The sequence below is a fragment of the Dendrobates tinctorius genome, unplaced genomic scaffold (genome assembly GCF_039654945.1).
Source record: "Dendrobates tinctorius isolate UK_male_01 unplaced genomic scaffold, ASM3965494v1 ptg000046l, whole genome shotgun sequence".
Lineage (NCBI taxonomy): Eukaryota > Metazoa > Chordata > Amphibia > Anura > Dendrobatidae > Dendrobates > Dendrobates tinctorius.
The window spans coordinates 74,051,930-74,065,231 of NW_027361714.1; the positions used below are offsets into that span (position 1 = coordinate 74,051,930).

General features: G+C 42.2%; 1 protein-coding gene across 2 annotated transcripts in view; it reads left to right on the forward strand.

The window, feature by feature from the left end:
- REV3L (REV3 like, DNA directed polymerase zeta catalytic subunit) overlaps nt 1-13,302 on the forward strand; it is a 266,105-nt gene that overhangs the window by 97,598 nt on the left and 155,205 nt on the right. For both annotated transcript variants that reach the window (XM_073575998.1, XM_073575999.1), the window contains exon 2: nt 11,320-11,512. In XM_073575998.1, coding sequence (XP_073432099.1) covers nt 11,320-11,512 — 193 coding nt within the window. The remainder of the gene's footprint in view (nt 1-11,319; nt 11,513-13,302) is intronic.

The window sequence follows — 13,302 nt, forward strand, 5'->3', positions numbered from 1 at the left end:
AAAAAGCATGTGGGAACACGATGCGGGGAACCTGGTTATGGTAAAAAAACTTTTGGCTGTGCCACATAGGGATAGATTAGGTTAATGTGTTGAGGTGGTAGGCCAGTCTGAATAAATGCGTTTTCAGGGCACGCTTAAAATTGTGGGGATTGGGGACTAATCGTATTGACCTGGGAAATGCATTCCAAAGAATTGGCGCAGCACGTGTATAGTCTTGAAGACGGGAGTGGGAGGTTCTGATTATTGAGGATGCTAACCTCAGGTCATCAGCAGAACGGAGGGCGCGAGTAGTATGGTATACTGAAACAAGGGAGGAGATGTAGGGTGGTGCTGAGCAATGAAGAGCTTTGTGGGTGAGGGTAATAAGTTTGTACTGGATTCTTGAGTGGATGGGTAGCCAGTGTAATGACTGGCACAAGGTAGAGGCATCGGTGTAACGATTGGAGAGGAATATGATCCTGGCTGCAGCATTCAAGACAGATTGGAGGGGGGAGAGTTTGGTAAGAGGGAGACCTATTAGAAGGGAGTTACAATAGTCGAGACGAGAATGAATAAGAGAAACAGTCAGAGTTTTTGCAGAATCAAAAGTAAGAAAAGGTCGAATTCTAGAAATGTTTTTCAGGTGCAGATAACAAGAGCGAGCCAGTGATCGGATGTGGGGGACAAAGGAAAGCTCAGAGTCAAGTATGACCCCAAGACAGCGGGCATGTTGCTGGGGAGTAATAGTAGAACCACACACGGAAATGGCAATGTCGGGTATAGGTACATTAGTAGTGGGAGGAAACACAAGGAGTTCAGTCTTTGACAGGTTCAGTTTCAGATATAGTGAGGACATGATGTTAGACACAGCGTTTAGATAATCGCCGGTGTTTTCTAGAAAAGCTGGCGTGATGTCAGGAGAAGAAGCGTATAATTGGGTGTCGTCAGCATAGAGATGGTACTGGAAACCAAATCTACTGATTGTTTGACCAATAGGGGCAGTATACAAAGAGAAGAGGAGGGGGCCTAAGACTGATCCTTGAGGAACCCCAACAGTAAGGGGAAGGTGAGAGGAGGAGGAGCCAGCAAAAGATACAGTAAAGGAGCGGTCAGAGAGATTGGAGGAGAACCAGGTGAGAACGGTGTCCTTGAGGCCAATGGAACGGAGCATAGTGAGGAGGAGCTGATGATCCACAGTGTCGAATGCTGCAGAGAGATCCAAGAGAATTAGCATGGAGTAGTGACCATTTGATTTAACTGTTAGTAGATCATTAGAGACTTTAGGGAGGGCAGTTTCAGTAGAATGTAAAGAGCGGAAACCGGATTGGAGAGGGTCGAGAAGAGAGTTTTCTGAGAGATAGAGGATAAGACGGGAGTGGACCAGGCGTTCCAGGAGTTTAGAGATGAAGGGAAGATTAGAGACAGGTCTATAGTTAGCGGCACAGTTTTGGTCGAGGGATGGTTTTTTAAGTAGTGGATGTATGATGGCATGCTTAAATGAGGAGGGAAAGATACCAGAAGAGAGAGAGAGGTTAAGTATTTTAGTTAGGTGAGGGGTAACAGCAGGGGAAAGGGTCTGGAGTACATGTGATGGAAATGGGTCACTGGTGCAAGTGGTTGGGCGGGAAGATGTAAGGAGCCTGCTTACTTCTTCTGTGAAGAAGAAAAAAGCTGTGATGTTTCAGAGAAAAACCAATCGGGTACTTTAGGAGAGCCCAAACTAGTCATATGACGTCTGTGTCAGACTTCTTCTCGTCATCCCGTTCTTGTTGATTGACAGGTCTCCCCTCCCCCCCCCCCCCCACATGAGTGCATATAAGGATACATCTGTCCATCAAATTGAGGTTAGGGGAGAAGCTGCTCAGGGACATCCTCTAATGACAGGTTCCTTTTACGTACAGTTCTTTAGAGCATGTAAAGTGCTGTATTCTTCATCAGCATGAAATTTCTGTCTTATAGTTGTATGGTGGCAATTGCTGAACTATATAAATTCACAAGTCGGTTAATGAGCTAGCTCATTACAGCAGCTATTCCTGGGTGTCAGCTGTATTAGTATTTGGAACCCAAGTAGTGCATAATCCATATAGTGATGGTACGCATCACCAAAGAGTTAGTCACTTTTAATGCTATAGTTAATGTACATTTTTTCAATAATTTCCTATTTGCAAAGTATTGTAAGTACAGGCAAATCAAGGTCCTTGAGGTATTTAATGTTATGACTGTAGAGATGCTTCTGAAGACTGCAGACAATATTGCTTATAGTGGAGATGTACTTTCTCCTTAGCCAGATAAAGTGGTGCACTATATACTTATACTAGTTACCAGTGCTTAATTCTTTAGACTCTATAGAGAAAATATCTAGACACAGCAATTAAAACCACATTACGTGTGGTAATGTAGCGTGGATGTATTTTTACGCTATTGGTACAGAGCTGACGATGGCACCCTAGGCATTTGGTAATTGTGCATGCTTCCGTGGTTCTGTCTGTTCTTCTAGGAGAAATGCATGTGTTGTGACACATCGATGTTCTAGTCAGTGGTACATATACAATTATGTACTATGCGTGTGTGTATAATTTCTGATGGTTGAATAAAATACTGTAGACTTCAGTAACCCAATTATAATTTTATTTTAATGACCTGGCTAGAAGAACTTTTCATCATGACAGCCAAAGTCCATGTGCCATTTATTTGAATGGCCCTCACGTAAGAGTATATTCACATGATTTGGATACCAGGTGGAAAATTTGCCAAACATTAGGCCTTGTTCACACGTAGTGTAAATGCTGTGTTTTTTTATGTGGAGAAAGACATTGATCTGCACTTAAAACACAACTGCGTTTTTTTTTTACATCTACTCCTCATAGAAACCTGTAGAAAAAAATCGGCAATGCAAGTCTATGGGTCTAATTATCATGCGGTGCCACATGGGAGAAGGTCAAGAAACTTTTTTTTTTTTCCTCCGTGAGAAAATCGGATGACACCCGGACCACACTCTGATCAATATAAGCGCTGCATAAATATTGTGCTCCTGACATGTTTTACATGTGGGCGAATCCAGTGTAAAAGGGAAGATGCTTCAGGACATGTTGGTGTATTTTTTTTTTTTTTTTTGTCATTTCTTTCGTTCTTGTTCCTTGTTTTTGACCCCTGGCTGTTTTTTTTTCTTGCGCCCACTTCAATCATTTTTGGTTGTCTTGTAGTACCTTTTCCGATCGTTTACTTTTTCTCAATTCAATAATGAGGAAACCACTGGCGATTCCTGAAGTAAAATCGCTGGGAAACTGGTCAGAGGTGCCAGGCATCTTTTGAACCTTCCCATTTACGAGTTTGTAAAGTATAGTACGTCTTCAGTGCAGAAAACGCCAGAGGAATAGGTCACTACTTGGCCTTGGAATGAAGCAGTTAAAAAGACATTCAAAAGACTGAACATTTGAACAGCATGTCGTTTTTACATAGAAATGCTTCTTTTTCACTCTTTCAGGATCCTTTCACACGTCAGTATATTTCCGGTACAGGAAAAACCTGTACCGGAGATATGCATGTGGCACCCGTGTGCCACATCAGTACCACACGGACAGCCGCCGGGGAAGAAGCGCCACAGTAAGCGCTGGTCCCCGACAGCAGGTGCTGAAGCCGGCTGTCATCATGCTCCCCTGCTCTTCTGGTGATCACGGGAGAATGATGAGCGTTATATTAAAGTCCAAACAGCAGCAGGTAGTGGATGATGGGCGTAACAGCCCCAAAAGCCACCACCTGCTGTCGTTCAGACTTTCATATAACGCTCATCATTCTCCTCTGCTCGCCGGCAGTGCAGGGGAGAATGATGACAGCCGGCTTCAGCACCAGCCACCGGGGAATTCCCCCACAGTTGCACTTCATCCCCGGCGGCCGTCCTTGTCACATGGAGGACATCAAAGTGTGCTCTCCTTGTGCACATGTGCGGGACGTTTTGCTGTCAGTGATGACAGCAAAAAATGGACATGTCAGCGTGTTTTGCCCAAGGACACACGGTCCGTGAAAACACACTGACATGTGCTTAGACCCATTCATTTGAATGGGTCTACGTGTGTACGTGTCTCCAGTATGTGTGAAAGCTGTCACCACAAGTACCAGAGACACGGACGTGTGAAAGAGGCCTCAATCTTGTTTCGGAGCAGAAGCTGCTTGAAAAAAGTAGTCGTGTGGACACACCCTAAGGCCGGGATAACACTACCCTGTGTCATGTGAGAAACTCGCACGAGTCTCTCGCATCAACAAACGGCGCTGCCGCTGGCACTCAGGACCAGAGCTGCAGCTGCATGTATTTCTATGCAGCCGCAGCTCCGGTGTTGATGTGAGAGACTAGTGCGAGTTTCTCGCATCAAACACAGTAGTGTGATCCCGGCCTAATAGTGATTCCTCATGTCCAATGTGCAGACCAGCTTCGGGTCTCTTGACTTGAACTTAAGCCTCATAGGCAAATCTGAGACTATTTCGCTCAGGCCAGGTGAACGGCGGGCAGTCTGGACACCGCTGTCCATATCCGGGCCATGGCCGCACAAGAACGACGCATTTAATTAATAAAGACATAACAAACACATTTATCAATGGAGGAAAAACGGCCCTGAGTTTTATTTAGGGTTAAATAATTTTAATTAAACATCCAAACCTCAATAAATAAACGTATAATAACCACTGTAATCATCCCAAGGCCAATCCACCCAGATAATGGGCGATTATCCCACAAGCCTCATGATGAGCAAATAAAACAGGAGAGGGTAGGAGGGGAATCTTCTTTCCTGACAGGAACCGTCACTGAGAGAAATAAGCAAGCTGCACAGCCTTATATATTGTTGAAATAAACCGCCAAAACAATATCCATCAATCACAAATTCAAAAATAGCACCCGAACGGCTGGTTAAAACTGGTTCTGACCACTTTGAAAGACCAGTGAAGAAACTGCTGACCTTAATTTGACCTTTTTCTTACAGGATAAAATAGCTTGAGTGAATAATAGAGGAATAAATTATTGCGGCCTGTGCAGCCATGTGACCCTCCCTTTATTTTATTAATAGGGCACCCCCCCCCTGCACATATCATGAACATTGGACGTGCAAATTCGACCCAAGGCCACATTCGGTATTTGGTCAGTTTTTTACCTCAGTATGTGTAAGCTAAAACCAGGAGTGGGTGATAAATACAGATGTGGTGACATGTTTCTATTACACTTTTCCTCTGATTGTTCCTCTCCTGGTTTTGGTTTACAAATACTGAGGTAAAAAACTCACCAAATACTCACTGTGTTCACGTAGCCTAAAGCTTTAGCATTTCCTCGACAGAATGATCCTAACCTCCGCCTGTAGCATGAAATGTAGAGATTTTGACCATGCCTTTCTTGATTTAATGCAATGTTAAAATGTGTAATTCCTCTGCCATCCCAGGAGTAGTCTCTTGAGCAAGAGCTCCAGATGGGGCTCGTGTTTTATGCTCCACATGTTTTTACGCTGCAGGGGAGGTATAGGATGGATCTTTGACCTGTACACCTGGAGTTACTTGAGAAATTGGCAGTTGTCCACTTTGTGTTGATCCATTAGAAATAAACTGGCAATTGGAGGGTCTCGCATGGCAAATGCAAGTTCTGGGAATCCTTCCTGGTGCTGATTGAGCAGACAGGATATAACATGGATTGGTGTGGTATGTATAGGAACGTGTCTGGTTATGATAGAATGTGCGAACGGACCCGGTAGAATATTTACAAGTATTTGACGACTAAACAGTCAATTTAATACTAAGCTGCTACATTATTTACCGCATGTCTACACCCATTAGCTGTAAATATCCCAATATGTGGGGGTCTGGGGGTTTCTATAATAATCTATCAGCAATGTTCAACGCGTGGGCGTGAGATTAGTGGAAATGTGCTGCTAAGAGTAGAACTGCTGCCGATTTCTCTTTGTTTCATTTCTAGAGAGACGCCAAATGTTTCTTCAGGAATAGAAAATAAAAAAGAAGGTGGCTGATGGCACCCCTCATACCATGAAGCTATACTTACAGGAGAAAGCGTAGTGATATTTTGCTGGGAATATATACTTAAAAAATGCCATTTTTGTTCTTCATTGTGGAAAGGCTTTTTACAAATGGCATGACCCCTCTAGCTGATGTCAAAATAATTACAGCTCTTGCCCACAACAGTGCTTGTCAAAAGGTTTACCGATAATGGCGTTCAAGTAATTTTGTGATATATTTTCATACGTTTTAAAGGCCAAGCGAAGACAAGTGCGCTGAAGCTTTAGGTTTTCATAGAACTTTCTAGGCTGATTATTCTAAATTCAGTTTTTATCAATTGTCATACTGGCATAATGTTTGTGTGTCTATCTGACTTCAGAAAAAGTTGTTTTTCTGTTTTTTTCCCCCCCCAAAAAGAGTGGATGTGATAAATAGTTAAATGAGTTGTCCAATGAAAAGCAGTTATTACCCTATTCAAGACCCTGCCCTTTTTCGTTTTTGCATTTCTGTTTTTGCTCCCCTTCTTCCCAGAGCCATAACTTTTTTTATTTTTCCGTCAATATGGCCATGTGAGGGCTTGTTTTTTTGCAGGACAAATTGTACTTTTGGTTTTACCATATAGTGTACTCAAAAATGGGAAAAAATTCCAAGTGCTGTGAAATTGCAAAAAAAAGTGCAATTCCACAATGTTTTTTGGGGATTTTTTTTTAACCGTGTTCACCAAATGCTACAACTGACCTGCTATTATGATGATTATCCCGGTCATTTCGAGTACACAGACACCAAACATGTCTAGGATTTTTTTTAATGAAGTGGTGACAAAAAAAATTGCCGTTTTCCGAGACCCATAGTGTCTCTGTTTTTCATGATTTCGGGTTGGGTGTTGGCTTATTTTTTGCTTGCTGAGCTGATATTTTTATTGATACCATTTTGGTGCAGATACGGTCTTTTGATCGCCCACTATTGCATTTTAAGGCAATGTCACGGAGACGAAAAAAAAACATAATTCTGGCGTTTGACTTTTTTTTTTCGCTACGCCGTTTAGTGACCACGTTAATCCCTTTTTTATTGATTAGGCGATTCTGAAAACGGTGATACCAATGTGTAAGTTTGATTTTTACTATGAAGCATATTTTTCTGTGGCAAAATTGCATCGTGGAACAATACGCAGCATGCTCATTCTTTTTGCGGAATCGCGGGAATTCCGCACACATAGGAATGCATTGTTTCGCTTACTTTCTGCATGTGGCTATGCCCACCATGCGCAAAGTAAGCGGAAAATGTGCGGTTGGTACCCACGGTCTGGAGGAGAGGAGACTGTCCTCCAGGCTCTGGGTACCATATCCCGTGATACTCTCACCTTCCCCCGCAGCGTCACCAGGCCTCAGCAATGTTCCCGGCAAGTCCCGTTCCCAGCGATGCCTTGCGACAATGACCTTTGATGATGTAGCGGTCTCGCGTGGGACACTTGGAAGGTGAGAATATCATGATTTTTTATTTTTTTTATTTTTAATATTAGATCTTTTTACTACTGATGCTGCAAAAAGAATGAGCATGCTGCGTATTGTTCCACGATGCAATTTTGCCACAGAAAAATATGCAGCACTAGCACAGCGTGTGTGAAATGCCATTGAATACAATGGGTTGCTTATTTTAAGCATTTTTGCAACGAAAAAAAGTGGCATAAAATCTGCAGGAATTCCGGACATGTGCACATAGCCTAAAAGTAACCCCTTTACGACCTCCGCCGTACTAGTACAGCGGAGGACACTTCCCTCCCTTTGACATGGGCTCCGACGCTGAGCCCACATCTTTCCCGGGACATGTCAGCTGTTTTGAACAGCTGACATGTGCCTGGAATAGCCACAGGCGGAATCGCGATCCACCCACTTATTAACCAGTTAAATGCCGCTGTCAAACTCTGACATTTAACGTGCGCTTCCAGCCAGAAATCCGCCCACCGGTGACCCAGTCAGTGACCGCGGGTAACTGGTTCGTTGGCATGTCAACCAGAGGTCTCCTGGAGACCTCTATGGTTGTCCGTGCCGGATTGCTATGAGCGCCGCCCGATGGTCGGCGCTCATAGCAAGTAATTCTACTACATAGAGGCGATCTGGCCTGTATATAACAGAGCCGATCGGGCTATGGCAGCTTCTAGTCTCCCATGGAGACCATTGAAGCATGCAAAAAGTAAAAAAAAAAAAAAAAGTTTTTAAAAATATTAAATATAAAACTTTAAATCACCCCCTTTCGCACCATTCAAAATAAAACAATTAAAATAAAAATTAAAAGTTGGTCACACTCGTCTAACACTATGTTTGACTGGTGTGACCAACTTGTCAATTGGTTTTCCAAGCGATGCTACAGATCGCTTGGAAAACGCTAGTATTCTGCAAGCTAATAACACTTGCAAAACGCTAGTTTTTCGCAGGAATTGCACATGCAGATTTCTCACGTATTTCCCACGGCAGGGAGCTGCGGAAATTTCCGTGGGAATTCTGGACGTGTGCACATAGCCTTAAGATAAATGAAAACTTAGGCCACGTGCATACGTTCAGTATTGGGTGAGTTTTTTTTTTTTTTAACCTCAGTATCTGTAATAAGTCAAAAGCAGTAGAGGAACAATCAGAGAAAAAGTATAATATAAACACATCACCACGTCTGTATTTATCACCCACTCCTAGTTTTCGCTTACAGATACTGAGGTCAAAAGCTCCCCAAATACTCAACATGTGCACGTGGCCTTACTGATCAGCTGGGGTCTTACCGCTGGGGTCTGCACACATCGGCAGGACAGGTAATTTTTATCCCCATGGGGCACTTTTGTCTCCTCTACAAAATGAAGAAGCAGGCCGGATGACCGACTACCGCTTCTTTCATGAGGCTGCTGGAAGAAGATGAGCACATCGATCGGCAACCCCTCAGGGAATGAATAGAGAGGAGGTTGAGCATGGACACTGCTGCTCCAGACTTAATGGGGATAAAAAAATGTCCATTCTATTGGTGCTGGTCCCAACAGTTAGACCCCCTTCACTCACTCATTTATAGAAAGGTGATACGTTGTTTTCACTGGCAACCCCTTTAAGGCTGTGTGCACACGATGCAGATTTGCCGCGGTTCCGCAGCGGATTTTACCTCGCAGAAACGTTGCATATCCGCATTGTGATGTACAGTAGCCTTAAAATGAATGTAAAAAAAAAAAACCGCTGTGCAGAAGCTGCGGATTTTTCCGCGGTACAAAATCCGCAGCATGTTACTTCTTTTGTGCGGTTTTCCATCTCCCCTGTCACCAAATCCGCAGGGGGAAAACCGCGATGGAAAACCGCACAAAAAACGCATGAAAACCGCATGAAAAATGGAAGAAATCCGCAGGAAAAATGCAGGTCATTTGACCTGCGGATTTCTTCCATTCTGCGCGGAAAAATCTGCAGGGCTAAAAAGTCCGTCTGCACTCAGCCTAAGTATTATTCAATTACCGTTTCTACTATCACACGATCATGTGGTTTTCATCCACTTTACGCTCACCACTTCTAGCTTTCACAGTGTTTTAGTAAGAAACTTTTAGGCTGTGTGCACACGATGCAGATTTGCAGCGGTTCCGCAGCGGATTTTACCGAGCAGAAACGTTGCATTTCTGCATTGTAATGTACAGTAGCCTTAAAATCAATGTAAAAAAAAAATGCTGTGCAGACGCTGTGGATTTTTCCGCGCGGTTTTCCCGCGGTACAAAATCTGCAGCTTGTTACTTCTTTTGTGCGGTTTTCCATCTCCCCTGTCACCAAATCCGCAGGGGGAAAACCGCGATGGAAAACCGCACAAAAACCGCATGAAAACCGCATAAAAAATGGAAGAAATCCGCAGGAAAAATGCAGGTCATTTGACCTGCGGATTTCTTCCATTCTGCGCTGAAAAATCCGCAGGGCCAAAAAGTACGTGTGCACTCAGCCTTAGGGCTTGTGCACATGTTGCAGATGTGGTGCGTTTTGCAATGCAGATTTGCTAGTGACACCTGAAGCAATCCTGATGTCAGCAAAGTGAATGAGAATCCTGAAATGTCATGCACACGTTGCTTATTTGTGACTTGCAGATTCGGTGCAGAAAATAATCTGCACCGTATCAATTCTCTGTGCATTTTTGCCCTGCGTTTTTCACCACTGACTTCACTCGAATCAGTCAAAAACAGATCAAAAACGGTCATTTTTGCGGCTGAGTTTTACTTGCCAAGAGATGGAGAAAATGCTGCATAAATACACTCGTGTTTGCTACATTTTTGCATGCAATTTTGATGCATCTGTTCTTTTTTGCACATCAATTTCAGTGTGCGAAAAGCACCAAAAGAATGGATTTCTGGAATCTCACTTTGCTAGTACTGTAAGACTATGTTCACACGTTGCGATTTTTCGGCTTTTTTATGCAATTTTTAATCTTTGTCCTACAGTACCTGCAAAGTCTGAGTTTTCAGGAGTCTCATGCACACACATTGGTTTATTTTCTTGATTGATTAGGAAAACTGCTTTGTTTTTGCAAACTGCAGCTTGTCACTTCTTTTAGCAGTTTTTCAGCATATTTGCAGCATTTTTTCACCCATAGGAAACAATGAGTAAGTGCAAAAAGGCAGGTATCCATTTTTGCTGCATTTTTGGTCCAAAAACCTAAGGAAGTTAAATCATGCTTTTTGGAGGGTCACTAAATTTTATCAACCCGCACAAGACACAATAAAAATGCAGCAAAAACTCAACAAAACCTTTTTTGTAAGCAGCTTTTTTACTGCCAAGAGAGCAGGTTTTGCCTGCGGAAAACAACCCCAGAAAAAATACAACTTGTGAACATAGCCTTTTTTGCCATAATTTTCTAAGCTTAAACTTTGCTTAGAGTCAATAGGGAAATATTGATTGTGATAGACTTTTCTTCTTTGCTGATAAATTTTTGCATGTTTTTTAATTTTGTGTCTTAAAAAAAATAAATAAATAAATCTCAGCGTGCTTTAATTATGGCATTTTATTTTATTTACTCCCCCCCCATCCCCCCCCCAAAAAAAAATTGCATGTGTTGATATGTATTACATCTTTTAATGGAATTTTTTGTTGTCTTTTTTGTACTTTTTGAAATTACGGGGCCATTACTATCATTGGGGGCCAGTCCTATTTTTTAATAAGGGGTGTAACAAAAAATAAAATTAGAAAGGTGATGCGATTGTCCAGTAAGAATTTAGTGGAACTATGATGTCCAGAGTGCTTGGCCAACATGTGGTATAATTAGTACTGGTTATGAGATTTCTTGGGGTTTTCAGTTTTACAATGCATTGTGCATGGCATACTAATAAAAAGATGTTTTCGTGTTTGTATTTTTTAGGTCAGAAGACGTGCCTGCATCTTCATGGTATCTTTCCATACCTGTATGTACCATGTGATGGATATGGCCAGAAAGATCCAGATCGCTATCTCAGGCAGGTGGCATTCAGCATTGACCGGGCACTTAATGTGGCCTTAGGCAATCCGTCCGCCAACACTCAGCATGTATTCAAGATCACCCTGGTTTCTGGAGTGTGAGTATGCATCCATACACTTAGCCGATGTATAGACATGATGCAGAATGAATTGAATTACTTTTTCTTTTTGTGAACTGTTACTATGCAGTGTATGCTACATTGTGGGAAGGCACGGTCACTTGAATCCGCACGTGATGTGCATGACCTGTCATGGTAGCAGTCTTCATGTATTTAGTAACATACTTTTTGCTGGGCCAGTCTCCGTATTTAGGAATAGTAATAGCCTCTTAGTATCAGAATGAAGATTTTCCCACAAAGAAAATTTTGGTTTACGGACAACTTAATCTTTAAATTCATAGATTGACATAACAAGAAAATATTAGACAATACTATTGTATTGTAAAATGAGCAAATAAACGTGATATGCTAGTCATTTATCAGTAGCCTGTCACCAGTTTATCTACGATTGCTGTCCATATATAAAAAACATGTTTCTTTACATCCAGAGATTGAAAGCCATAATAGAGCAGCTACAGTAACCTCATAACAAGAGCCAGTTTTCAACAGTACCGTGATAATGGGTGCCAGCTTTCAACAGTGCCACAAAAACAGGAACCGACTTTCAACAGTGACTCAATAACGGGAGCCGGCCTTCGAACGTGCCCCAATAACAGGAGCCGGCTTTCGACCGTGCCCCAGTGACGTGAGCCGGCCTTCGACCGTGCCCCAGGGACGGGAGCCAGCCTTCGACCGTGCCCCAGGGACGGGAGCCAGCCTTCGACCATGCCCCAGGGACGGGAGCCAGCCTTCGACCGTGCCCTAGGGACGGGAGCCGGCCTTCGACCGTGCCCCAGGGACGGGAGCCGGCCTTTGACCGTGCCCCAATAACTGTCTGCTTGCAAAATGACAACCTCATACTGCAGTAGTGCACAAAAGCTTTACCAGAGTCATTACTTTCATACATTGATGAACCCATTGATTTTAATGCGGGTTGTTTGGATTCTAGTATTTTTGATGACAGAAAATGTGTATATTGTAGTATTATTGCACCCAAAATACTAGAATGGGTCAACAAAATAAAATTTTCACCTACATAAAGGGGTTGTCTGACAGTGATGTAAAGGTAGATAATACTGTAAAATGATAAAATATGCGTTACTTACCCATTTGACCTGCTGCAGCTCTAGCAACTCCTCTCAACAAAATTGCAGTAGTGGCATCCCAATCCAGCCATTTAGATTTTTTTTTTTTTTTAGCGACTTAAATGAATATATACTTATATAATACGTATGCGTGTGTACCATCCATTTGAACAACTTGGTTGAAATAAATGTGTATATACGTGTGTGTGTGTGTATGTATGTATATGTGTGTGTATATATATATATGTGTATATATATATATATATATATATATATATATATATATATATATATATATATATATATATATAATATTCATTTTCAGACATGTAATCATTCAATTAAGTGGTCCAAATGGATGGTTAAAAAGTCGTAACGTGCAAGTTTGGCATCCTTAATTATTGACACTGACCTGCTGAATCACACTGCCAGTTCATTGTGGAATTGCCTTTTTCACCAGGTCACCCCACTGGGAATTATTTTCTATTTCTTCATTATATTACATGGTATGATGTCACTCAAAACTACAACACTTCCAATCAAAAAACAAGCCTTCATAAAGCTTTGCTGATGAAAAAATAAATGAAGTTATGGCAATTGGAAAAAGAGGAAGGAACTATAGCGCAAATGTGGCATTTGGATGTGTGACCGTGAAACTAGTTAGTCTTACATTGGAGTCTTTAATGGAAGAATATTACATGTGCC